The sequence below is a fragment of the Elephas maximus genome, chromosome 10 (assembly GCF_024166365.1).
Source record: "Elephas maximus indicus isolate mEleMax1 chromosome 10, mEleMax1 primary haplotype, whole genome shotgun sequence".
In the NCBI taxonomy this organism is placed as follows: domain Eukaryota; kingdom Metazoa; phylum Chordata; class Mammalia; order Proboscidea; family Elephantidae; genus Elephas; species Elephas maximus.
In genome coordinates this window covers 117525968-117550552 of record NC_064828.1, presented here as the reverse complement: position 1 = coordinate 117550552, position 24585 = coordinate 117525968, and the positions used below count along the sequence as shown (strand labels likewise).

The window sequence follows — 24585 nt, the reverse complement described above, 5'->3', positions numbered from 1 at the left end:
GGATTAACCCTTGAGCACTATACACACTGGCTAGCATTGAGCAAGGTACACACGGGCTTAACTGTGTTTACTTGCTAATCTGTGGCAAGCTATTTCTCATGGGTTTTACCACATCTTTGCTGTGGTGGGGGACGGGTGAAATGGTGCACTGCAGATTGGTGCGAAGGCACGACTGGGCCCGTGAGTACTTTACTTACAGGGTAATCCTGCTGTGCCCCCATGGGACACCCCACTGGTCCCTGGTTCCCTCTCTTCCTTGCTGCAGCAAACCAGCGTGACTACCTTTGTCTAACTGCAGGTGTGCTCCTGGCGGCCTTTGTGTAGTGCTGCCTCTGGAAGGGTCTTGTACACCTGGGGGGTGTTGGTTTACAGGGGCTGGGAACTTCAGGGCTGGGCAATGATGGCTGTGTGAAACATGTGCTTGGGCAGTCCCAGGGAAGCAGAAGCCAACTTGGTAGGCTGGCTTTGTTCTCATAGCACATCTCCTGCCCACCCCCTCCAGCTGCCAACGGTGCATGTTGCCCAGACGTGGGGGTCACGAGACTTTATGTTGAAGAGTGGGGGTCCTGTAGTTGAGGTGTGCCTCTGTCCTTAGGCTTCCAGACCCAGGCACGATGTGGAGGTCCACCACCTCCGTGCATGAGAAATAGGCACTACGGTCATTCACCATTGTTCATCTGGGGTGCCTAGAGACTTTCGCTAGTGGACATTCATGTCACAAGCCTCTTGCTGGACCCTCACTTTCCCTGTGGCACCCTCTGCTGGGCCACTGCGGCTCTCCCCCTCCGCCTGAGCTGAGTGCTCCCATCCAAGCCTTTGACCTGTGAAAACACATCTGTCTAAACTTCCTGCAGGCAGTCCGAAGGGATTGCTTGCTCTGGACTCTGAGAACATGTGCTTTCTTACATCCCAGATACCTTTTGAATCACGAAAAAGGGGTACGTGAGATCAGTAGACATCCTCCCAGCATTCCAAATAGGGGTTTGCATCTTGGCAATGGCACCTTCTACCTGGGAGACCTGCTGGGGGAGCCACTTCACTTCCCTGAAACCTCAGTTTCCTCTTTTGTAAAATAGCGCCTAACCAGCAGGGTTGTCATGAGAATTACAGGAGGCTGTCCGTGAAAAGCTCAGCATGCTGTGGGAGACCCTTTTGTGCAATACAAAACATGGCGGAATATGGTAAAACCCACCCACTGCCGTCGAGTCGAAGGACGGGCTGAAATTGTTTATTGACTGAGATGGTTAAGATTGTGATCATGTATATAAATTTTTGTATGAGAGACTGACTTGATTTGTAAACTTTCACTTAAGCACAATAAAAATTAAAAAAAAAAAAAGACTATGTCAGCTTGGCTGGGCCACGATTCTCAGAGGCTTGGCAGTCGTATAATCTGATCACTTCCCTGTTGAAATTTGGTATGTGATTACCCCATGATGGGATCTGCTGTGAGTAGCCAATCAGTTGAAAGGGAGTTTCCTTCAGCATGTGATTTGCATCAAATATAAGCAAATATTCTGGCAAGGTTTGGGGGCTTTTGCTCACGCTGGATCCTGCAGCTGGCTCCTGTTATCTGCTCTCCGGTTCTTGGGGCGAGCTAGCAGCTTACCTGTGGTCATGCCTGCTGATCTTGGGATTCATCGATCTTCACAGCCTGTGAGCAAGAGCCCTGCTCTCTGACCTGCCAATCTTTGGGTTAGCTGGCACCTGCAGCTGCATGAATTAGGAGAGGCTTCTATCCTGACCCACGAACTTGGGATGTTCCAATCTCTACAGCGGTGTGAGCCATTTTCTTGATATAAATCCCTCTCTCTCTCTCTATATATATATATCTATGTGTTTTACCAGTTTTGCTTCTCTAGAGAGCCCAGCCTAAGACACTGTCATAATCAGGGCAGTGTCAAAATATATATATAAAAAAAATAGGGTTTATATTTTGACAATATATAAACTATATCTCAGTTTGCCGTGCCGTAATGACTTGCATGTTGCTGTGATGCTGGAAGCCATACCACCAGTGTTTTAAATACCAGCAGGGTCATCCATGGTGGACAGGCTTCAGCAGAGCTCCCAGACTAAGACAGATTAGGAAGAAAGTCCTGGCAATCTACTTCTGAAAATCAGCCAGTGGAAACCTTATGGGTCACCACAGAACACTGTCTGATATAATGCTAGAAAACGAGCCCCTAGGTTGGAAGTCGCTCAAAATACATAGTGGCTGCAACAATGGATTCTCGCATACCGAAGACCGTGAAGATGGAGCAAAAACGGGCAACGTTTCATTCTGTTGTACATGGGGTTGCCATGAGTCAGAGCTGACTGAGTGGCAACTAACAACGACATCTGTGTCTTAATGAAGTGTAGACACGTGTTGCTTCTGTCTCTGTGAGCAGGAAGCAATGTACTCAGGGAACGACACATAAACCAAAGCAGGCCTAGGGAATTGTCTTAGAGACGGGAGTTGGCTCACGCAATGAGGACCTGAAGGGCATTCAGCCGTTAACCGGCGCTGCTCAGCCGCATACTAAGTACATAGAAGGAGTGTTCTGAGATGCAAAATTGGTCCAATTTCCTAATGAGGAGGTCCATGGGATTGTACGATGGTGCCGAGGGCAAGAGAAAGACTCTTGCTCTTCAGACGAGGGGTGGAGGGTTGTGGAGGGGTGAATAGAGAGAGTGTGAGATCCTAAGTGTTTCAGAAGCTGTTCTGTGAAGTTGAAGAGAGAGAGGCTTTAGCTAAAGGGGGATGTGGTCCCCCAAAGACGTCCATGTCCTAATCTCTGGTACCTGTGAACATGTTAGGTTACATGGCAAAGGGGTAACAAAAGTGCAGATGGAATTAAGATTGCTAATCAGCTGACCTTTCAATGGCCTCATATGCATGTGAAAGCTGGACGTTGAATAAAGAAGACTGAAGAAGAATTGACGCCTTTGAATTGTGGTGTTGGTGAAGAATATTGACTATACCATGGACTGCTAAAAGAACGAATCTGTCTTGGAAGAAGTACAGCCAGAATGGTCCTTAGAAGCGAGGAAAGCGAGACTTCATCTCATACTTTGGGCATGTTATTAGGAGGGACCATCCCTGGAAAAGGACATCATGCTTGGTAAAGTAGAGGTTACCAAAAAAGAGGAAGACCCTCAATGAGATGGACTGACACAGTGGCTACAACAGTGAGTTTACGCATAACAATGACTGTGAGCAAGGCGCAGGACCTGGCAGTGTTTTGTTCTGTTGTACATGGGGTCTGTGAGTCGGAACTGACTCCACGGCACCTAACAACAACAGTCAGCTGATCTTAAGGTAGGGTGGTGATGCTCCTGGGTTACCCAGGTGGGCCCAGTGAGGAAGCACAGAAGGTGAGAGATGGACGCAAAAGGACTCAACAGACACTTGAGGATGGAGGAGGGGCCCTGAGCCAAGCTGTGCAGGTCGCATCTTGAATCTGGAAAAGACAAGAAAACGGATTCTCCCCAGAGCCTCACAGCCCTGCCAACACCTTGACCTTAGCCCTGTGAGATGCATTTTGGGCTTCTGATCTCCAGAACTGAAAGATAATAAATCTGTACTGTTTCAAGCCACTAAGTTTGTGGTAATTTGTTACAGCAGCCAGAGGAAACTCATACAGTGTATATGGGGTCCAGGAGGCATTCCTTAAAGACAGGAGATGCCTGAGCATGTTTACAAGAATTCGGGATTAGTGGTTATAAAGCGGAGCCCTGGATTCAGACATATCTGTGTTTAAACGTTGGGCGTATATGAAAGAAGTAGCATGTCAGGTGGACACAGAAAGGAGGCACCGCTTAACAACTGAAGCTGGAAAAAAGGGTTTTGCACAGGGAAAGTATGAGGTTGGATCCCTACCTCATGCCACGTTGAAATAAAACCCACTCCAGAGTTTGAGTGATAACTGCTGTTGGTGGGATCTCACTAAGGCCTCCTGGGAAGTTCTAACCCAAAGTCAAAGGTGTGCCTCAGTGTCTCCCTTTATCAAATGAGGCCCCCAGCCACCCACCTGGGCAGGTGAACAGTTCCCAGGTGAATGGGGCTTTGAAAACCATAGCCTTGTCAGTTAAAAAGAAACAACGAGGAGCAGTTACTACTTGCTGTCGAGGTAGCCCTGATTCATGGCAACCCCATGTGTGTCAAAATAGAACTGTGCTCCATGGGGTTTTCAATGGCTGATTTTTTGAAAGTAGCTTACCAGGCTTTTCTTCCAAGGCACCTCTTGGTAGACTCAAGCATCCAAAGTTTCAGTTAGGAGCTGAGCAGGATAACCATTCGCACCACTCAGAGACTACAAAAAGAAACCACAGCCCTGAGTAATTTCTTTGTCAATGACCTGTGAACAACTGTTGATTCTCAATTTGTGACAGTACAGGTGGGCAATGTCGGCCGAGACCCTGGGCTTTGCATGGTCACCTAACAGAACTGCCTTCACTTTGGCCTAGGGCTGCCCCGAGATTCCACCGTTTCAGGGAGGCACCCTGGGACGAATAATGACCCCACCCACACAGTCCTTGCTCTGGAAAACCCTGGTCAGTGCAATCTGGGAAATTGTAATTGGGTGTTGACTTCTGTATTTCAGTCCCAGAGGGAGTTCCTCTGGCAGTGGCCCAGCCACCTCCCGTGTCCCTTTGTTTGGTAGAGACTGAGGACAAACCCAGTGACTCAGAGCTCATATAAAGCTCTAGAGTAAAAGTGAGAAGTTCAGGTCCCTGAGAGCTGGATCTGGGGAAGGGCCTGCAGGTCCAGGCTGCCGGGCAGGGGCGGCGAGAGGAACATGGAGCACAAAGGAAAGAAGTGGGAGAGGATAGACGAGGAGGACCCAGGCAGCGAGTCGGGACAGAAAAAGCCTAGAGGGGTGCACGGGCACCTGACAAAGCCCAAGCTGTTCACGCGGATTAAAGGGCTTTGGCGCAGACCTCATGGGAAGACAGGACCTGAGACAGATATTCTCCTTCAAGAAACAAAGATAGGTACGAGCTCCACTTTTGTTCATTTGTTTCTTCATCCCCCCTGTTCTGTATCTCTCCCTGATTGATTGGACAGGTGCTGCCTGCAGGGACAAGGGACTTGTGGTGCTCAGTGCCATGTGCCCACATGGCCCGGTGATGTGCTCAGTGTTTGGTCAGATACTATCTAGGTGTTCCTAGGAAGTACGTATTAGCATTTAAATCAGTGACTTTAAGCTAAGCAGGTCACCCTCCATTATGTGGGTGGGCCTCGTCCAGTTGAATGTCTGAAGAGCAAAACCACAGGTTTCCTGAGGAAGGGGGACTCTGCTTCAAGACCGTGAATAGATAAGACTGCTGGAGTTTCTGGCCCACCACCTGACCTGGGGATTTTGGACTCACCAGGCCCCACGATTGAGTGAGCCATTTCCTCAAAATAAATCCGACTCATGATGACCCTGCATGTGTAGAGTAGAACTGCTCTTTCAGAAGCAGATTGCCAGGCCTGTCTTCTGAGGCACCTCTGGGTGGGTTCAAACTGCCAGCCTCTCGGCGAGTAGTCCAGTGCTTAGCCATTTGTACCAGCCAGCGACTCCTGTATATATATAAAAACAAACCTGTCGCTGTCGAGTGGAGTGCGACTCATAGAGCCCCTACAGGACAGAGTAGAACTGCCCTTAGGGTTTCCAAGGAGGGTGGTTTTGAACTGCCAACCTTTTGGTTAGCAGCGGAGCTCTGAATGTGTCTATACATGCACGTGTATCTCTCACTGGCCCTATTTCTCTAGAGAACCCTAAGACAGATTTTGGCAGGGACAGTTGTTCTGGAGGGACAGAATCTTGAGGGTGCGTTCTATGACCTGGTTCTGGGGTTTCTGGACTTGGTTCTCAAATCTGGTTAGATCTGTAGGTGCTTAATAAGATGTTTCCTTCTCACTCCCGTGGGATCCCACATGGGGTGGGAGGATAGCCACCATCACCAGCCACCACGGTAAGGACTGTGATGGGGCTGGAGCAGGGGACTGCACCCCTGGGGCTCAGAGACACCACGGTGACAACTCATGACTAGAACAGCCATCAGCCACCTCCTCCCACCATGGGTGCCCGAGTGAACCCTCACGAGAAGCCCATCTTAATGCTGATGAAATAAGAGCTCAGAGAGGTTGAGGCCTTTGCCCAAGGCTGTGCAGGAAGAGTGTGGCCAGTGTTCAAAACCAGGCATCTGGTGTTGGGTGCTGAGTCTAGCCCTGGCTCTTGGCGCAGGGGTGGGGTGGAGGGAGGGCTGTGCATTGGGTCTCTTTGAGGGGCATCTGTGATCCATGTTTGTGCCCCCGTGATCCAGCAGGGGGTCTGTGCTCAGGGAACCCCCCGATATGCCGAGTGGTGCCCAGGACCAGGGGCTGCTCTGTCTCAGGCTGTGGACCAGGGCAGGCTTGTGGGAGGCTGATGTTCCAGCAGGAGCTGGTACTTTTATGACCTGGGGAAGCTTTTCCTGAAGAGATGACAGTTTATCTTCCATGAGCAGTGGGAGGCTCTGGAAGTGCTTTGGGAACCCAGGGCTCAAGGGAAGGTGTCACCAGCTGCCTTTCCTTCTCTGGTGTCTGGAGGCCGTCACCGGCATCATCACCTGACTCAAGGACGAGTGTTCATTAGCTGATTTGCAGGTGGCGGGACCTTCGAGGGGTCTCTCTCACCCTCACTCTTCCCGTGCCTGGTGATGTGGGGATGTCCTTGCAGATGGTCACTTTTGCAGAGCCGTTTCCCTCCCTCTCCCCTCTGGCCTTTGCTAGGCCCCGCATGTTGCTGGCTGGTGACGCAGGGCGACTGTCAGAGCTGCCGGCAGCCTGCCGGGGCCTGTGCAGGGCATGTGGGTACTAGTCGTGCCAGCTGCGGCCTCTCCTGATCGCCTGGGTGAGTGTGAGTGTGTGTGATACGTGCGTGTGTGTACAGGTGTGTGAAAGTATGACATGCGTGTGTGCACGTGTAACCTGTGCATGGGTATTGTTGTCAAGTGCCATTGAGTTGGTTCCAATTCACAGTGACCCTACCTATCACAGAAGGAAACACTGCCCGGCCCTGCGCCATCCTTAGGATCGCTGTTATGCTTGGGTCCATTCTTGCAGCCACTGGGTCAATTCATCTCACTGACAGTCTTCCTCTTTTTCACTGACCCTGTACTTTACCAAGCGTGATGTCCTTCTCCAGGGACTGATCCCTCTTGATGACATGCCCAAAGTATGTGAGACACAGTCTCCCCATCCCTGAGTCTATGGAGCATTTTGCTCGTACATCTCCCGAGACAGGTTCGTTCGTTCTTCTGGCAGTCCGCGGTATATTCAACAGTCTTTGCCAACACAACAATTCAAAGGCGTCAGTTCTTCTTATGGTCTTCCTTATTCATTGTCCAGCTTTTGCGTGCGTATGAGGCGATTGAAAACACCATGGCTTGGGTCAGGCCACCTTAGTCCTCAGGGTGACATCTGTGCTTTTCAACACTTCAAAGAGGTCTTTTGAGATGGATTTGCCCAATGCAAAGTTATTTGATTTCTTGACTGCTGCTTCCGTGGGTGTTGCTTCTGGATCCAAGTAAAACGAAATCCTTGGCACTTCAATCTTTTCTCCGTTTGTCGTGCTGTTGCTTATTGGTCCTTTGTGATGATTGTTGTTTTCTTTATGTTGAGGTGTAACCCTGAACATACTGAACGTACTGAAGGCTGTGGCTTTTGATCTTCATCAGTAAGTACCTCAAGTCATCTAATAGCACGGATATATTTTATTTAACCCAATGTAGTTAAAAAGTTACTGTTTCAACATGTCTAAACATTCAATCAACATAATAATTCTCAAGGAGTTTTTTTTACATTCATTTTGTATTCAAACTGAGAAACCATTTCAGTTCTCCTGTAAACCAGATTTCTGGGGTCCATGGAGTTGGGGTGACTCAGGCCATTTGCCCTGAGGTGTCCTTTTGAACCTTGAGCCTTGAAGGAGCTGGAGTCACCTGTAGGTCAAACAATAGCCTAGTAAACAAGTTACAGGAGACTGCTTTGCCTTAGGTCTTGGGCTCTTTTGGAGAATTATCTATGTGCTAAACAAAATAAAACACCCAAACCCATGGCCATTAAGTTAATTCCAACAGGTAGTAACCCTACAGGACCCTTTCTCTGCCAGTGTTGTACTTTAGGATAGATCTTGAAGTATTCTTTTTGATGATGAATGCAATGCCATTCCTCTTGAATTCGTCATTCCTGGCAGAGTAGACCATACGATTGCCTGATTCAGGATGGCCAGTACCAGTCTGCTTCAGCTCACTGAGGCCTAGGATATTGATCTGCACATGTTCCATTTCATTTCTGACGATTTCCAGTTTTCCTAGATTCATACTTCTTACATTCCATGTTCCTATTATTAATGGATGTTTGCAGCTGTGTCTTCTCATTTTGAGTGGCGCCACATTAGCGAGTGACGGTCCCAGAAGCTTGACTGCATCAATGTCATAAAGGTCCATTCTATTTTGAGGAGGCAGCTCTTTCCCATGGTGTTTTGAGTGCCTTCCAACCTGAGGGATCCCTGGTGGTACAGTGGTTAGTGAGCGATGGCTGCTACTCAAAAGGCTGGCAATTTGACTTCACCAAACCACTCCTTGGAAATCCTATTGGGCAGTTCTAGTCTGTCCTATAGAGTTGCTATGAGTCGCAATCTACTCAGCAGCAATGGGCTTGGTTTTGGGTTCCAGCGTGAGGGGCTCATTTTCTGGCAGTATATCAGACAATGTTCCGCTGTTATTTATGAGATTTTTACTGGGTAACTTTTGTCAGAAGTAGACGGCCAGGCCCTTCTTCCTAGTCTGTCTTAGTCTGGAAGCTCAGCTAAAACCTGTCCTCTACAGGTGACCCTGCTGGTATCTGAATACCGGTGGCATGGCTTCCAGCATCACAGGAACAGCCCATCCCCCACAGTGAGGCAAACTGACAGATGCTTGTGGGGTTGTGGGGGTGGTGGTCTGGAACAGGGTGCTGGTGGGAGCTCTGCAGGAATGTAGGGCAACCCGCTGGTGGGCTGGGGGTGGGGCAGTGAGGTGAGGTAGGAAAGAGCCACGGGGCCATTAGGGGGCCTCACCCTGTCCTGGGGAGCTGAGGGCACAAGCAGGAGACTTCTATCCAGGGGGTGGATGGGGGTGGCGGGGCTGTGTCCACCCCAGACGAGGCCTCTTTCCCTCTGAGCACTCAGGCTGTCAAGGCCAGAGCATTGAGCTCCAAGGTCTGACTTTTGAGGAGGGCGGCTCGGGGCTGGGGTTTCTCGGCAGGAGCATTTAGTGTCTGTGCAAGGGGCTGGAAATGGGCAGCTCTGAGTGACCCGGGCACCCTGTGAGGGAGGGGCAGAAAAAGGCGTGGCACCGCTGCCTCCTGGAATGGCTCTGTGAAAGAATAATGAATGGGTCCCACACTTGGGAGAAGGCAAAATGTTGATTTTAAAAAAACAAAATTTTTTTTTTTTGAAGTTTTATTGTGGTAAAATATAGAAGAAAAAGTTGGCTGTTTTAACCAGTTTGAAGTGTACAACTCAGTGACATTAACTACATTCCCTGTGTTGGGCAACCGTCACCATTATCCATTTCTGAGCAATTTCCTTCCTCCCAAACAGAAGCTCAGTGGTCCTTCAATAGTGACTCCTCCTTTCCCCGCTCTTCCGAGGCCCCGGTGACCGCTCAGGAACTCTGGTCCCCACGTATTTGCCTATTCTGGATATTTCACAAAAGCGAGATTGTATAATCTTTGTCCTTTTGTGCCTGGCTTATTTCCCGCAGCACGTTTTCAATGTTCATGTGTAAGAGCTTCATGTGTCTTTACGGCTGAATAATATTCCATTGTACATAAAGGTCAGCAGTTCAAATCCACCAGCCGCTCCATGGGAGAAAGATGAGTAAGTCTGCTTCTGCAAGGATTCACAGCCTTGGCAGACTAGGAAGAAGGGCCTGGCAATCTACTTCTGAAAATCAACTGTGAAAACCCTGTAGATCACAACAGTCTGATCACGGGGATGGTGCAGGACAGGGCAGCGTTTTGTTCTCTCGTACATGGGGTCTCAGGAGTCAGGCTGACGCCATGGCGCTAACATCAACATCCTCACGTGAGTGAGAACTAAGCTTTAACACTCATGGGCAGGCAGTACCCTCCTGCCCTGCCTCACCCTTTCTCCCTGTTCCCAAGGCCCCTTCTGAGCCATTGTTCCTGGACCCCTTTCTTCCAGACTTGCAGAAGTTAATCATGGAAGGTCGGTTCCTGGAAGCCTGCCAGAGCATTGCTTCATCAGGCCACATGGAAGGGGAGGACTGTGGCCCCCAGTTCCAGGCTGTGGCTGAGAGGATGTGGCAGGTGGTCAAGCAGGCCCTGGAGCATCATGGGCCACACAGAGAGCTGGAGCCACAGCTCGAGTCGGTGGTGGCTGCCGTGGCCTGGGCTCAGAGTAACCCCCAGACCCCGGAGACTAGTGACCTCCAGGCCAGTGGTGTTGCCACCTGGGGCAGCCAGCTAGAGAAACTGCTGAGGAGGGACGCTGAGGCCCGGATCCCCACCCCAGGCCCTCATGACCAGCTGAGCCCATACTTGGGGAAGCTGGAGAAGGCCGTGGAGCAGAGCCTGGGGTCCGGCCGGGTAGAGCAGCTGGGACCTAGCCTCTGGGTCCGCTACAGGGCTTGCTTCCAGGATGTCCTCGTCAGCAACCTCTCAGAGCTCATCCGCTTCTGCAGCAACGAATGGACAGGAGCTTCTGAACTGTACAAGTGGAGCAAGAAGATCTTGTTTGAGAAGTGGGGGTGAGCTCTCCTTGGGTCCTGGGCGAGGCCACTGCTTTCTGGTGATGGACCTCGGCCCCGGCGATAGTTGGAAGAAGGCCTTTAGAAGAGCCACCTGGGTGGGGGAGGCAGGGCAGGGTGGCCTCAGCTGGCCTAGGGAGAGTCTGTGCATGAGTGCGAGTGTGCGTATGTGCACATGCATGTGTGTGGGGTGTATGGGATGCATGGAGGTGCACAGCGTGTGGTGTGCATGTGTGTGCCTGGGCTATGTATGTGCACACGTGTGCACATATGTCCATGCATGAGAGTGTTGTGTGTTTCACATAACTTCATGTGTGTGAGGCACACGTGTGTGAGCAGATGTGTGTGTACATGTGAGCATGTGTGGGAGTATGTGCATGTGTGTGAGCACACGTGTGTGAGCAGAGGTGTGTGTACATGTGAGCATGTGTGGGGGTATGTGCATGTGTGTGAGCACGCATCTGTGTGAGCGGACATGTGTACATGTGAGCATTTGGGGGTATGTGCATGTGTGTGAGCACACATGTCTGTGAACAGACATGTGTACACGTGAGCATGTGTGTATGTAAAGGCGCACATGCATTTACATACATGTGAGCATGTGTACGCTGTGTGTAGGTGTATTGCATGCATGTGAGTGTGTGAGCATGTACATGTACATGCATGTGTGTACATGGTAGCATGTGCGTGTGTTTAGGGAGCACATGGCCGAGTCTTGCGTAGGACCGTCGAGGCTCGTCTATACAAGCAGAGCTTTTTGCTCCCATCTGTCCTCCCCAAATGCCTCTCAAGTTGCTGCCCAGCCCTGAGAGCAGGGACGGGGGGCATTGGAGGCTGGTGAGGCTCCCCAGCAGGTCCCACCTGGAGTCCACTGCTCTTAGCTCTGAGCTGCCCCCCACGACCCAGCCCTGGCCTCACCTGCCCCTCCCTGTTTCTGCACTTCTCGTGCTCCTTCCCTCCAGCAGGGAGAAGCTTCAGAATGTGCCTCCCACCTCCCGTGCCTCCCAGGCAGGGAGCCTCTTGGACCTGCTGGTCTTCGTTACCTGGATGTCCCAGTTGCAGGAGAAGCTGGTGGAGCTGATCCAGGTAAATGGCATGTAGGGGAGAAGGCGGAGGGTACGGTGGCCCGAGTGGGCCCCGAGTGCTAGGCTGGCGTCCGTCCCCAGCCTGGGGTGGGGCAGCCGAGTCTTGACCCTGACTACTGACACGGGAAATGTGACAGGGTGTTGCAGCTTAGCAATGACCCGGGAGCCGGGGTCATGACAAAGTAGCACATGGGGAGAAGCCCAAATCATGTGTCATGCTGCCTTGACTAGTAAGTGAGGTCCAGCTACATGTGCACACACGCACACGCTCACATACACACACATGCAGACGAGCACACGCATGTGCTCACGGCTTCACAATGCACATGCTCACATAAACACAATGCATATGCTCACACACACGTTCACATGCATGCAATAATCACACACATGCATAGCACACAGACATGTTTACATATGCACACACTCACCCACAAGCACACTCACGTGCTCACACATGCACGACTCACACACATTTGCACACACATGCACTGCTCGCACACACATGCTCACACACATGCATGCACACGCTCACACACACTTTCACACACATGCACACACTCACACACACACATGCACCGTGAGAGTGGGTTTGGCAAAGCCGCAGGTTCATAGGTGGCAAGTTCCTTGTCGCAAGGCGAGTGGATACAATTGCTCCATGGTGAGCAGGTGGGACTCATGGGCACATCACAATTTCCCACGACCATCGTTTTGAATGGATGTGGCTCCCATGACGGGCGCTTAGGCACCAAGGAGCGGACAAGTGGGAGAATTTTGGGAATGAAGAGAGCTCTCGGCCCTGGGTATTAATAGGCCTAGAAACTCAACCTTGTGACAACAAGATGGAGAATAAGTATAGATTTAACCACTTTTCCAGTGAGTGGCACGGAAATGTCAGCCAACCTTTTCCTTGGCTGCTGAGGAGAGTGATAGCTGAGCTCAGGGCTCTGTCTCCTTGAAGCACTGGCTGTTCACACTTCTCTGCGGAGCTGCTAAATTCTAGCCTGGGCTGGATTAAAGAATCCCCCCCACCAACCAGTGGCCATGGAGTGGACCCTGACTCGCGGCGCCCCCACGTGTGTGAGAGTAGAACTGTGCTCCATAGGATTTTCAGTGGCTGATTTTTCAGAGGTAGATCTCCAGGCCTTTCTTCCGAGACGCCTCTGGGTGGACTGGGACCTCCAACCTTTCAGTTAGTAGCCAAGCATGTTAAAGAATCAAAAAACCAAACCTGTTGCTATCAAGTTCGTTCTGGCTCATGGTGATCCTATAAGGACAGAGTAGAGCTGTGCCATAGAGTTTCCGAGGCTGTAATCTTATGGAGCAGACTGCCACATCTTTCTTCCGTGGAGTGGCTGGTGGGTTTGAACCACTGACCTTTAGGTTAGCAGCTGAGCACTTAAGCACTGCACCAGCAGGGCTCCTTATGTTAAAGAGTACAGGCTTTACTTCAACTCTTGGACTGTTCTGGCCTCATGGGGAGTGGGTGGGCGGGGCTAGGGAAGGACTGAGGAGCTTCCTGGGGGCAGACCCTCCCATCCAGCCCTGGTCTCCCAGGCCTGGGTACCCCCGGTGCCTGGCCAAGCCTTTTGGGCCCTGGCAGCCTATGACCTGGGTGCCCAGGATGCCCCGTTTCAGCTCCCAGCCGCTGTGGGTGCTCTGCTCCCCCAACAGAGAGCCAGCCACATGGGAAGGGAGAGAGGAGGACGGGGCCTGGAATGGACCTCACAGGCCAGCTCCTGATGGCGAGAGAGGCCAAGGAGGACAGTCTTTGCTCAGGACTTCTCGCCCAAGTTCAAGGAAGGTTCCTACTAACCTGGCTGGTGTCCCCCGGGGCTGCTCCAGGCCTTCCCCTCACTCCAGTCCTCAGCCCCCGTGGCTCCCACCCCCAGCCTCAACGGTCCAGGGGCTGTGGCCAGGCCGGGAGAAGACTGAGGTGGAAGTCACTTTACTGTTTCTTGGACAGAACAAGGTAGAAAATGCTTTCGAGAAGGTCCTAAGCTGTGACACGAGACAGTGGGCCAAGTCTCCCTGCCCGACGTTCTTGGAAATCTTTGAGGTAAATGCCAGCCTGCCCCTTCGGAGTCCCTGGTGGAGGTTGATGGCACTTCCTTTGTGGCCAGGCTCGGGGGTGGTGTTAGGTGGGGCAGGGGGAGCTCAGGGTGACCTAACTGGGCTGGCATATTTGAACCTGTGGAGGTCGGGGGCATCTGAGTAAGGGACAGCTTTGGGGTAAATGGGGTGTCTGGGTGTGTCAGCAGAGGTAGGGTGGTGGGAGCAGCCAGGGCCCAACCCAGAGAACTGGCTCATGAGCTGAGGGCTCGGTGCCGGGTGTGGGGAGTATTCAGGGGGCCTCTTCCAGGAACCTGGCAGCTCCTGAGGCCTCAGTCAGTAGGGGCTGCACAGAGGTGGCTGTCCGTGAGGCCCCCACTGGGGGTGGTGTCTGGGCTGGGGTTTCTGGTGCTTCTCTTGACTGCTAGGGTGGAGGGTTTCTTCATAGGCAAGGGAGGAAGATGCAAGTTAGCTGAGAACTTCCTTGATGCGTTGACACCAAGGTGCCTGTTCATAGGTGCTGGGGGTGAGGCGGGGAGCACGGGAAGGGAAGGATGACAGCTCCAGGTGGGGGTGGGGCAGTGTCTGGCCAAGCAGTGACAGGGGATGCTGGCTGTGCCTGGGGACACTGTTCGGCTGGGACGCAGGACAATGTGGGATGCAAGAGAGAGGACCCTGGGAACAAGGAATTGGGCCACAAGTTCGGGGGTGGGGTTCTGTGCTCGATGCCCTCTGCGAGGCAGGCATAGCAGTGGCGGCAGGGGCAGGCTGAGGAGAGGGATGATGGCACCCAGTCTCTGAGGCTTAGTCCCCCTGAGAGCTTGGTGGCTTCCATCAACAGCTGTTGGAGGCACCCATGAGAGAATGCCAGGACCTGGAGCAGCCCATCACCAGCCGGGTTCAAGACAAGGTTATGGAGATATTTTCCAAGTTTCTGCAAAGGTAAGAGAAAAGGTGTCCCCACCCAGGTAGGGAGGAGGCATAGGGGGTGGAACCATCAAGCTAAGTGGGGGGGCTTCATAAGCCCACCCAGCTGTGGTGGCCCAAACCACGATGCACCCCAGGGCTGGCCAATTCCCTAGGCGGGGGCGGGGTAGGGCAGGCTGTGGCTCCCCCGTCTGGCCCTGTGGGCTGCTCAGGTCGATAATGGCTGGGTTGTGTGTGCCCCGGCCAGCATGACCACCACTGGCTGGTGTGGCTGTTGAGCACTGGATGTGTGGCCGGCAGCACAATAGTAAATCTTATTTAATTTTAATTAATTTAAGTTGAAGCACCGTCTGTGGCTTGTGGCCCCCGTACTGGGCAGTGAGGGTGGGATGGGGGCAGCCCAGACAGGTGAGCGGGGAGAGTTCAAGCTGGGGCCCATCTTCATGTGACATTTGGGTATCTGGTTGATTGTGGGTTTCTCTTTGCCATTAATTTTGAATTTTGAAAATACCACATTGAGTTGCTATTTATCGAGATTACTGAACTTTTTGGCCATGGCGTGGCCATTCTGTGGCCAAGGTGAGTGCCTCACTTGCCAGTTCCTGCTCTGGGCCCCGCTGGGCAGTGCCTTCCTCTCCCCTCTGTTTCCTTCTTCCCTTTGCTCCTCCTCTTCCCTTCCTCCTCCCCTTCCTCCCCCCGCCTTCATCTCTCCTCTGCGTCTTACTCTCCCTGTCCCTGTCTCTCTCCTCTCTACCTCAAAGGGCTGCACTGGGCATTAAATGAAAAAAGCCTTAGGAAGCGCCTGGCTTCGGTGCCTGGCCCAGAGCAAGTGCACTGCAGATCATGGCTGCGTTGTTAACATCAGAGTTGTCACCACTGACAGTGTGTGGTTCTATAAAGACAGGTAGTTACATTGAGAGAGGAGACAGTCTCTGGCCAGCAGGGTGGAGCCTGCCACCCGGTGTGGCAAGGTGGCATCTCCACCTTTCATCACAGGTACCCTAAAGAGGCAGAAAGATTTCTCAGCATGCACTGGGGCCCGGGGACCTTCCCTGAGCTGCACGTGTTGGAAAACTGCTGCGTCCTCAGGTGCGCCGGCGGGCGGGGGCTGGGCCAGGAGGGTGTGTGGGCAACTGGGCAGGCAGGTGAGTGGGCCAGTGTGGAAGCAGGCAGGTGGGGAGGTGGGCAGGTGGAGAGGTGGGCGGAAGGCAGGTGAGTGGACGGGTGGGCAGGTGGGTGGGAAGACAAGCGGGTGAGTGGGCATGTGGACAGGTGGGCAGGAAGGCAGTTGAATGGGCAGGCGGGTAGGTGGCTGGGAAGGCAAGTGGGTGAGTGGGCAGGTGGACAGGTGGGCAATCAGGCAGATGAGTGGGCAGATCGGCAAGTGGGTGGGACAGCAGGTGGGCCAGTTGGCAGGAAGGCAGGTGAGTCGGCAAGTGGGCAGGTAGGTGGGAAGGCAGGTGACTGGGCAGGTGGACAGGAAGTCAGGCGAGTGGGTACATGGGGGGGTGGGTGGGAGGCAGGTGAGTGGGCAGGTGGTGGGAAGGCAGGTGGGTAAGTGGACAGGTGGACAGGTGGGCAGGAAGGCAGGTGAGTGGGCAGGTAGGTGGGACAGTAGGTGGGCAGGAAGACAGGTGGGCTGGTGGGCGGGAAGACAGGTGAGTGGGCAGGTGGGCAGGTGGATGAGAAGGCAGGGGATTGGGCAGGTGGGCAGGTAGGAAGGCAGGTGAGCGGGCAGGTAGGCGGGAAGGCAGACAAGTGGGCAGGCGCATAGGTGAGTGGGCAGGCAGGCAGACAGGTAACCCCTGAAGTCCTGGGCCCAATGGTGTGGAGAGCAGATTTGGCACCATCTGTGTAGACAAAGGGGAATGAACACCCACGCGCATACACAGCTGGTGGTTTTATTCAGGAAAGGCCAGTTGCCCTCCAGGGGCCCCTTCTGGGGAGAAGCTTTGCACAGAGCCTTTGGCATCTTAGGCTAGGGGGCTAGGATACCCCTTGCTGTTGAGTTGATTCTGACTCATAGTGACCCTATAGGACAGAGTAGAACTGCCCCATAGGGTTTCTAAGGAACTGCTGGTGGATTGCAACTGCCGGCCATTCAGTTAGCAGCTGAGCTCTTAACCACTGCGCCACCAGGGCTCCAGGTGGATATGATACTTCCTAAATAAATACGTTTGGGGGGAAAAAAGAATGAGGGCAAGATAGCCACTTTAGAAGAAAAGCGTGAGCGGGGCCTGAGCTTCCCATCTGTCCGAGGTGCTCCGCTGAGCGGCATGGCAGGTGCGGCCCTGGGCGGGGACTGGCTTGTGGCTCCATGGCCCCTGGGCTTCCCCCAACAGGAAGACGTGGTGTGAGCTGACCCAGGTGCACGGGCCCCAGGACGACCTGGAGAGGGCCGCGCAGGGTGCCATTGATGGCGTGGAACAAGTCGGCCAGGACCACCTTCTGCAGGGCGTCAGAGCCCAGTGCCAGGTGACGCACCCCCAGCCCTGGCGCAGGGTCTTCTCTGCTCCTGAAGGACCTGGCAGGAGGGTGCAGTGGGGACGGAGGGGAGAGAGAGGCCCAGGGAGGCTGTGGGAAGGGTAGAGCCGCTGTGGCCCTCAACGTCCTTAGATGCCCAGAAGCAGGAGGAGGAGGTTGGGCAGAGCTTTGGGCACAGGAAAGTGGGGACATCTCGGGCTCCTCTGGTTTAGGACAGTGCCCCCCAGCCGGGGAGAGAGGGGGTCTGTGGGGCTAGAGGGGAGGAGGGTGGAAGGGAGAAAGAGTGCCGGCCTCAGGCAGTAGGGTCAGCCTGGGGTGCTCAGGGCCACGGTGGCGTCTGGTGACAGTGACATCCAGTGATGTCCAACCCCCCCGTCCCCAGAGCCTCCTGCAGGACCACTTTGGAAGGAAGGACAACAAGCTAGTCAGCGCTCTGAGGTCCCTGTGTCAGGGCCTGGAGGGCCGCCCCAACATGCACCCTTCGCCCACCTACAAGGTAGGAGACTGGGGGAGGGGCGATGGGTGGCAGAGGGAGGTGGGCTGGTTGGACCCTGACCCTCCCTCATGCAAGCTGGTCTTCTGCGGAGGATGGGACCCCCACCACACCCAGGGCAGAGCTGAGCAGGACTAGAAGGGCCCCAGTGTCACCAGGCAGAGGGACAGTTGGTCACAAGGGTGACCCCACTTGCTGAAGGGCACCCCACAAACTCAAGGTGCACTCCTTGATGGTTCTGCCTGAGAGGGCATTTGTGGACACACCTTCCACGTCCACCTGAGGGAGGTCCTCTCCGGCTGCTGGCCAGCCTGGACAGCGTTCACCCGGCCTCTCGTCTTTTGGGGGCAGAGCCTTGTGTGGAGTCTGCACAAGGCGGTCATCGGGGAGTATGTCCAGGCCCTGGCGGTCCATCTCAGGGAGCTGGCACCCAAGGAGTCGGGGGTCCTCAGGAATCAGGTGGACACTGACATCTTGATGTTGAACAAGGTCTTCAGAAGACTTGAGGTGAGCTGCAGACCCTGGGCTGGGCCAGCCTGGGGCTCCACTGCCCTCTTCAGTTCCTGACTCTTCCCTGCCCCCTCCTCCTGTCCCTGTTCCCTACCTCCTTCCCCTGTCCCCTCCCCCTGCCCCCTGCCCCCTGCCCCCATTCCTACCCCCCCATGCCATCCCCTGCCCCCAGCCCCCATCCTCCCATCCTCTGTCCCTTGTCCGTCATCCCCTGTCCCCTGTCCCCTCCCCCTCATCCCCTGTTCCATGCCCCCTGCCCCCATCCCCCGCCCCCTGCCCTCATCCCCTGTCCTTGCCCCCTGCCCAATCGCTTGTCCCCTCCCCTCTCCCCATCATCTCTCCCCTGTCCCCATCCCTTGTCCCCTGCGCCCTCTACCCTGCCTCCTCTACCCTGCCCCCTGCCCATACCTGGCCCTCACCCCACCACATTCAGGCCTGCTGTTCGGGAGCCTTAAATTCAACTCTTGGGATGAGTGCTAAGTGCCTTCCCTCCCACCTGGGGGCTGAGGTGGGAGGGAGAGGAGTGGAGGGGCAGGACCAGGTGGGGGTCAAGGGCTGGTGAGAACCGAGGGCCACATTAGGACAGCCTGTGGAGGGTGCTGGGGCAATGACATCACAGTGTGCCCCTGCTCCCAGCAGCATCCTAACCACAGAGACGGCACCTCTGTGACGCTGCCCTCTTCTCAGCAGTGTCCAGAGAGCCTGGCGGAGAGCAGACCGCTTACTATGGCCCACCAGAGTCCCGACCTGGATGAGATGCAGGGGCTTATCATGGGGGTCCTACAGCCTGGCGAGTGTCTGAGCCCAGACAGGGTGGACCGCTGGCTGACCGACTTCAACCAGAAGTTCCCAGGGTACTTGAGGTAAGAGGCAGGGGCAGAGCAGGGCCGAGGGTGCAGGTGTGCCTGGGGGGTGGGGTGACTGTGCCCACTGACTTGCCCTTCATGTGCACATACGTGGGTCATCAGCACACATCTTTGCTCACATCTGGACACACCTGTGCTCACATGTGGACACACCTTCCCTCTCACGTGTACACACACTTGCACAGGCGCATGTGAACAAATGTATGCTTACACGTGCACATACCCATGATTACACCTGCACATGCCTGCACTCACAGGCACACACCCATGTTCATGTGTGTGCACACCTGTGCTCTTACACGCACACACCTGCACTCACAGAGGCACACACCTGCACTCACAGATGCACACACCTCTGCTCACACATGCACTCACCTGCGATCACCCATGTGTGCGTCTACACTCAGACTGCACATACCCACATGCTCACACACTACACACTTGTGCTCACACGTGGGCACACACATGGTTACATGTGCATGTACCCGTGCTCATACGTGCACTCACACACACCCGTGCTCACACACTGCACAGGTGCACATTCACACACACACACTAGTGCACCCACATGCACACATGCACGGTTCCATGCACACTCAGAGGCTTTCACACGCTGCGCTCAAGTGTACAGAGACGTTCTTTCCTTGTCCTGAGCAGGCAGGACCCCAAGGTCAAGGAAGGAGCCAGGTCCTGCTGGTCCTGTTTGTGCTGCTGTTGCTGATGCTGCTGACCCTGCTCTCCAGCTGGACAAGGTGACCCTGGGTGCGGGCCGTCACCCCCGGCCTCCAGGGGGTTCTTCCACTGGTCGCAGCAGGGTGGGGTCCAGACCTGGGTGGGGTGGCCCGGGGGTCGCAGAGGGGACCAGGTGAGTGGGCCAGTCCCAGTGTGAGTCCAGGTGCATCAGGTGGGCCCTGTGTCGCTGACCAGGGGCAACACCTCCTGCTTTAGGACAGAGGGTCTCAAACATTTTGGTCTCAGAGCCCCTCACACACTTAGCAATTATTGAGACCTCAACTCACAGTTGTTTATGTGGTTATCTCTATCGATATTTACTGTGTTAGAAATTAAAACGGAAATATTGATCAATTCACTTATATTATTTATCTATTCCTTTAAAATGATATCAATTCATTAATGTAGTGTCATGGATTGAATTGTGTCCCCCTGAAATATGAGTTGCAAACCCTAACCTCTATGCTTGTGGTTATAGTTCCACTGGGAATGGGTTGTCTGTGTTATGTTAATGAGGCAGGATAGCTTAGGGTGTATCCTGAGTCAATGTCTTTGGAGAAATAAAAGGGATTGAAGCAGCAAGCAAGAGAAGCAGAGATGGGGGAAGAGAGATGCCCAGCCACATGAAGATCACCCCAGAGTGGAAGCTCACAGAGACAAGGTCCTTCCCCCAGAGCCTGCAGAGAGGGAAAGCATCCCCCAGAGCTGACGCCCTGAATTTGGACTTCTAGCCTCCGGGCTGTGAGAGAATAAATTTCTCTTTTTAAAGCCACCAGCTGTGGTGTTTGTGTTGCAGCTGCACCGGGTGACCAAGACCAGTAGCAAATTAACTATTCCTTAAGTGATTTAACAAATAAACTGAACGACCATTTATATTCTTCATGTTTAAAGAAATACATTTCATAACAAATAGCAGAAAACCCAAACCCACTGCCGTCTAGTCGGTTCCGACTCATAGCGACCCTGTAGGATGGAGCAGAACTGCCCCATAGAGTTTCCAAGGAGCGCCTGGCAGATTCAAACTGCCGACCCTTTAGTTAGCAGCCGTAGCACTTAACCACTACGCCACCAGGGTTTCCTCATAGTAAATAAGTGAATATTTATTTAAGGATTGTAATTCACTAAAATAATTTATATTAAAATAACGTTAATGGATCCATAATGTGTTAGCACTGAAAATGTTTTTGAAATGAAAAAAGAACTATTTTCAGAAACAACAAAAGAAATTTAACGAACAGGGTGGCATTGGTTTACACTTTTGAAAATCTCTTTCACGTCTGGCTGAATAGAGATAGCTGGGTTCTCACGTTGGCTCCTGCCTTCAGTCTGCTGTGATTTGCTGTTCGGGCTGACATGTTCAAGAACCCTCCAGTCTCACACACACTTGTGGAAAAAGGGAGGAGTGTTTTAATACCCTTCTTAGATAATTGTGGGTATTCTCCTTTGATGTCGTTGCTGTTGTTAGTTGCCATCAACGTGGTTCCGACTCAAGGTGACCCCGTGTGTGCAGAGCACAACTGCGTTCCCTAGGGGGTTTCCAAGGATGTGACCTTTTGACAGCAGACTGCCAGGCCTTTCTTCCGAGGTGCCTCTGGGTGGGTTGAAACCACCAACCTTTCAGCTAGTAGTGTAGAGCTTAACTATTTGTGCCTCGCGGGGGTTCCTCTTCTTTGATACTCTACCAGAACCGGACTAGTGGTAGTTTTTTAAAGGTTAGTCACAAAGTGGAATCTGAAACATATTGATGAAGTTTTTCTAATCTGTACCGTTAAAATCCCTCAGTCTCTCTTGTGCTTTGAGGGGATCTTTGACCCACAAGGAACTTTGTAACATTTGGTTTGATTCCTGCTAAGGTGCCGGCATTTTTACCAACAGCAAAGAAGTTAAGCCATGACTGTGATGAACAGGCCCCTGCGTGGAGTAAAGTTCGCTCTCAGCTACGAAGCTTAAGGTTGGTGCCGTGGAAGAAAGGCCTGGCAACCCGGTTCCATAGAGATGAGAGCGAAGAAAACCCTGTAGAGCAGTTCTACCCTGTAACACTTGGGGTCTCCAGGAGTTGGAATCCACTGGACAGCAATGGGTTTGTTTGTTTGTTTACTATTAAGATTGCCAATGTTTGATTCTGCTGAGTCAGGGCTTACTCCATGCCACCTATCAACAGCAACAACTATTATGAAAAGAGTTTTCACAGCTCAGATTCCCTGAAAGATCACAGGTCCCCAGGGTTCCACGGGACACACCTTGAGAACCACTCTGGCCACCCCACATGGGCCCCTCTCCTCCCTGAGCGCCTGTATTAGCCTGAACCACGTGAAGTTGCTTATATCGGATCATTTCCGCTCAGTAAAAACGCAGGATCATACAGTTCAAACAGATTCTTGTCTCTGTGTCTTTGCATATCCTGTTCCACCTCTCTGCAGCGGCCTTCCCACCCTCTGACATCCTCCTCCTACTTTAAGGCCTGGCTCCTAGACCCTCCTGTCTGCCCTGCCTGTCTTCAGAAAGAAAGCCATCCTGCTCAAGTCTGGACTCACCTACTGGAAGGAATCCTGAAAACTCACTGCCGCTAGCACAAACTACCCACTGCATCGTCCACCTCAAAGACTGGGACAGTCAAGGACAGATCAGACCTGCTCCTGGCCCGGAATGTGGTGGGGAGGAAGGTGCCCTGCTGAGGGACAGTGGAGCTGGGAGGGGCCAGGGAGTGGGCTGGAGCCCACAGGGTGCCTCCCCTTACCCTGGCAGCTCAATCTTGCTCCTTTTTTTTTTCTTTATCGTAACGGCTTTGTTATAGTTGTTGTGAGATGCCATGGAATTGGTCCCGATTCACAGTGATCTTATGTATAACAGAAGGAAACACAGGACCAGGCAGTGTAACACTTTCATTGAGATGTAATTCACAGGCCATACAATTCGCCCATTTAAAACTTACACTTCGGTGGATTTTCACAGAATTTTGTGTCCACCACCACAATCAGTTTTAAAACATTTTCATCACTCCAGAAAGAAACCCTGTACCCGTTAGCTAGGAGCCCTGGTCGCTCAGTGCTAAAGCGCTCGGCTGCTAATGGAAAGCTCGGCGGTTGAAACTCACCAGCTGCTCTGCGGGAGAAAGATGTGCCAGTCTGCTTCCGTGAAGATTTCCGCTTTGGGCACCCTATGGGCAGTCCTACTCTGTCCTATTGTATCGCTTTGAGGCAGAATTGACTGGATGGCAAGGAGTTTGGTTTGGTTTTTAATTACTCTTAGCTGTCACCCTCCTGTCAGCCTTTCTCCCCACCCCTAGCCCTGAACCAAAAAAAACCCAAACCCAGTGCTGTCGAGTTGATTCTGACTCATAGCCACCCTATAGGACAGAGTAGAACTGCCCCGTAGAGTTTCCAAGGAGCGCCTGGCAGATTCGAGCTGCCAACCCTTTGTTTAGCAGCCCTAGCACTTAACCACCAGGCCACCAGGGTTTCCACCCCAGCCCCAGGCAACCACTAATCTGCTTCCTATCTATGTCGACTTGCCTGTTCTGGACACATCATATAAAATGAACATTATAACATGTGATCTCGTGTCTGACTCCTTTCACTCAGCATGATGTTTTCCAGGCTCATCCACGTTGTAGCAGGTATCCGCTCTTCGTTCTTTTTATTGCCTAATAATAGCCCGCTGTCTGACAATACTACATTTACCCTGCATCAGTTGACGGACTTTTAGGTTATTTCCGCTTTTTGGCTATTATGACTGGTAATGCTATGAACATTTATCTATGAGTTTTGTGGGAACATATGTTTTTAGTTCTCTTGGGTATTTCTCTAGGAGAGAAATTGGTGGGTTGAACATTTTGAGGAAATTGCCAAACCATTTTTCCAAAGTGGCTGCACCGTTCTACAGTCCCACCAATAATGTATGAAAGTTCCAAATTCTTCACGTCCGCCTCAACGCTTGTTATTATCTGACTTTTTGATTCTAGCCATCCAAGTGGGTGTGAAGTGGTATCTCATTGTGGTTGGATTTGCATTTGCCTGATGGCTAATGATGTTGAACATCTTGTCATGTGTTTTTTGGCCATTTGTACATTTTCTCTGGAGAAATGTTGTCTTAGTTATCTAGTGCTGCTATAACAGAAATACCACAAGTGGATGGCTTTAACAAAGAGAAATGTGTTTCCTCACAGTAAAGTAGGTTAAAGCCCACATTCAGGGTGTCAGCTCCAGGGGAAGGTTTTCTCTGTCAGCTCTGGAGGAAGGTCATTCTCATCAGTCTTCCCCTGGACTAGGAGCTTCTCCGTGCAGGAACCCCACGTCCGAAACGTGCCCTCTACCCCCCGCACTGTTTCTTGGTGGTCTGAGGTCCCCCTGTCTTTCTGCTCACTTCTTTCTTTAACATCCCGAAAGAAACCATCTCAAGACACAATCCAATCCCATATGTTGAGTCCAGCCTCATCAACACAACTGCTGTCCAACCCCCTTCATTAACATCCTAGATGCGGGATTTGCAACGCGTAGGAAAATCACGAGATGACAAGATGGGGGACAATCACATAACGCTGGGAATCATGGCCCAGTCAAATGGATACACACATTTTTGGGGGACACAATTCGATCCGTGGCAAATGTCTGTTCACATCCTCTGTTCATTTTTTTTTTTATTTTTTATTAACTTTTATTAAGCTTCA

The 24585-nt window shown here is 52.5% G+C and overlaps 1 protein-coding gene across 16 annotated transcripts; it reads left to right on the top strand.

The window, feature by feature from the left end:
• Positions 1-30: 30 nt before the first annotated feature.
• On the top strand, positions 31-23474 carry LOC126084143 (uncharacterized). 16 transcript variants are annotated; one of them, XR_007518963.1, is made up of 14 exons: positions 4959-4980; positions 9835-10085; positions 10206-10770; positions 11733-11856; positions 13822-13914; positions 14749-14849; positions 15831-15923; positions 17177-17309; positions 17701-17814; positions 18163-18318; positions 19009-19184; positions 19845-19939; positions 21795-21999; positions 22340-23474. XR_007518963.1 is itself a non-coding variant. In XM_049898411.1 (12 exons), exons 1-11 carry the CDS (start codon positions 4785-4787, stop codon positions 19906-19908), a joined length of 1815 nt encoding a protein of 604 aa, XP_049754368.1. In that variant the 5' UTR covers positions 4652-4784; the 3' UTR covers positions 19909-19939; positions 22379-23474. The 16 variants fall into 16 exon arrangements, 3 of the variants coding, with proteins under 3 accessions (XP_049754368.1, XP_049754366.1, XP_049754365.1); XR_007518962.1 differs by lacking the exon at positions 4959-4980 and adding an exon at positions 7711-8913; XR_007518961.1 differs by lacking the exons at positions 4959-4980; positions 9835-10085 and adding an exon at positions 31-180.
• Positions 23475-24585: the final 1111 nt, after the last annotated feature.

Bases quoted from the DNA above. Each gene is read 5' to 3' on its own strand.
- LOC126084143 (XM_049898411.1), top strand. From the start codon at position 4,785: ATGGAGCACAAAGGAAAGAAGTGGGAGAGGATAGACGAGGAGGACCCA. The intron at 13,915-14,748 runs GTAAATGCCAGC...TTCCATCAACAG, and splicing joins CGTTCTTGGAAATCTTTGAG to CTGTTGGAGGCACCCATGAG. The intron at 19,185-19,844 runs GTAAGAGGCAGG...TGTCCTGAGCAG, and splicing joins AAGTTCCCAGGGTACTTGAG to GCAGGACCCCAAGGTCAAGG.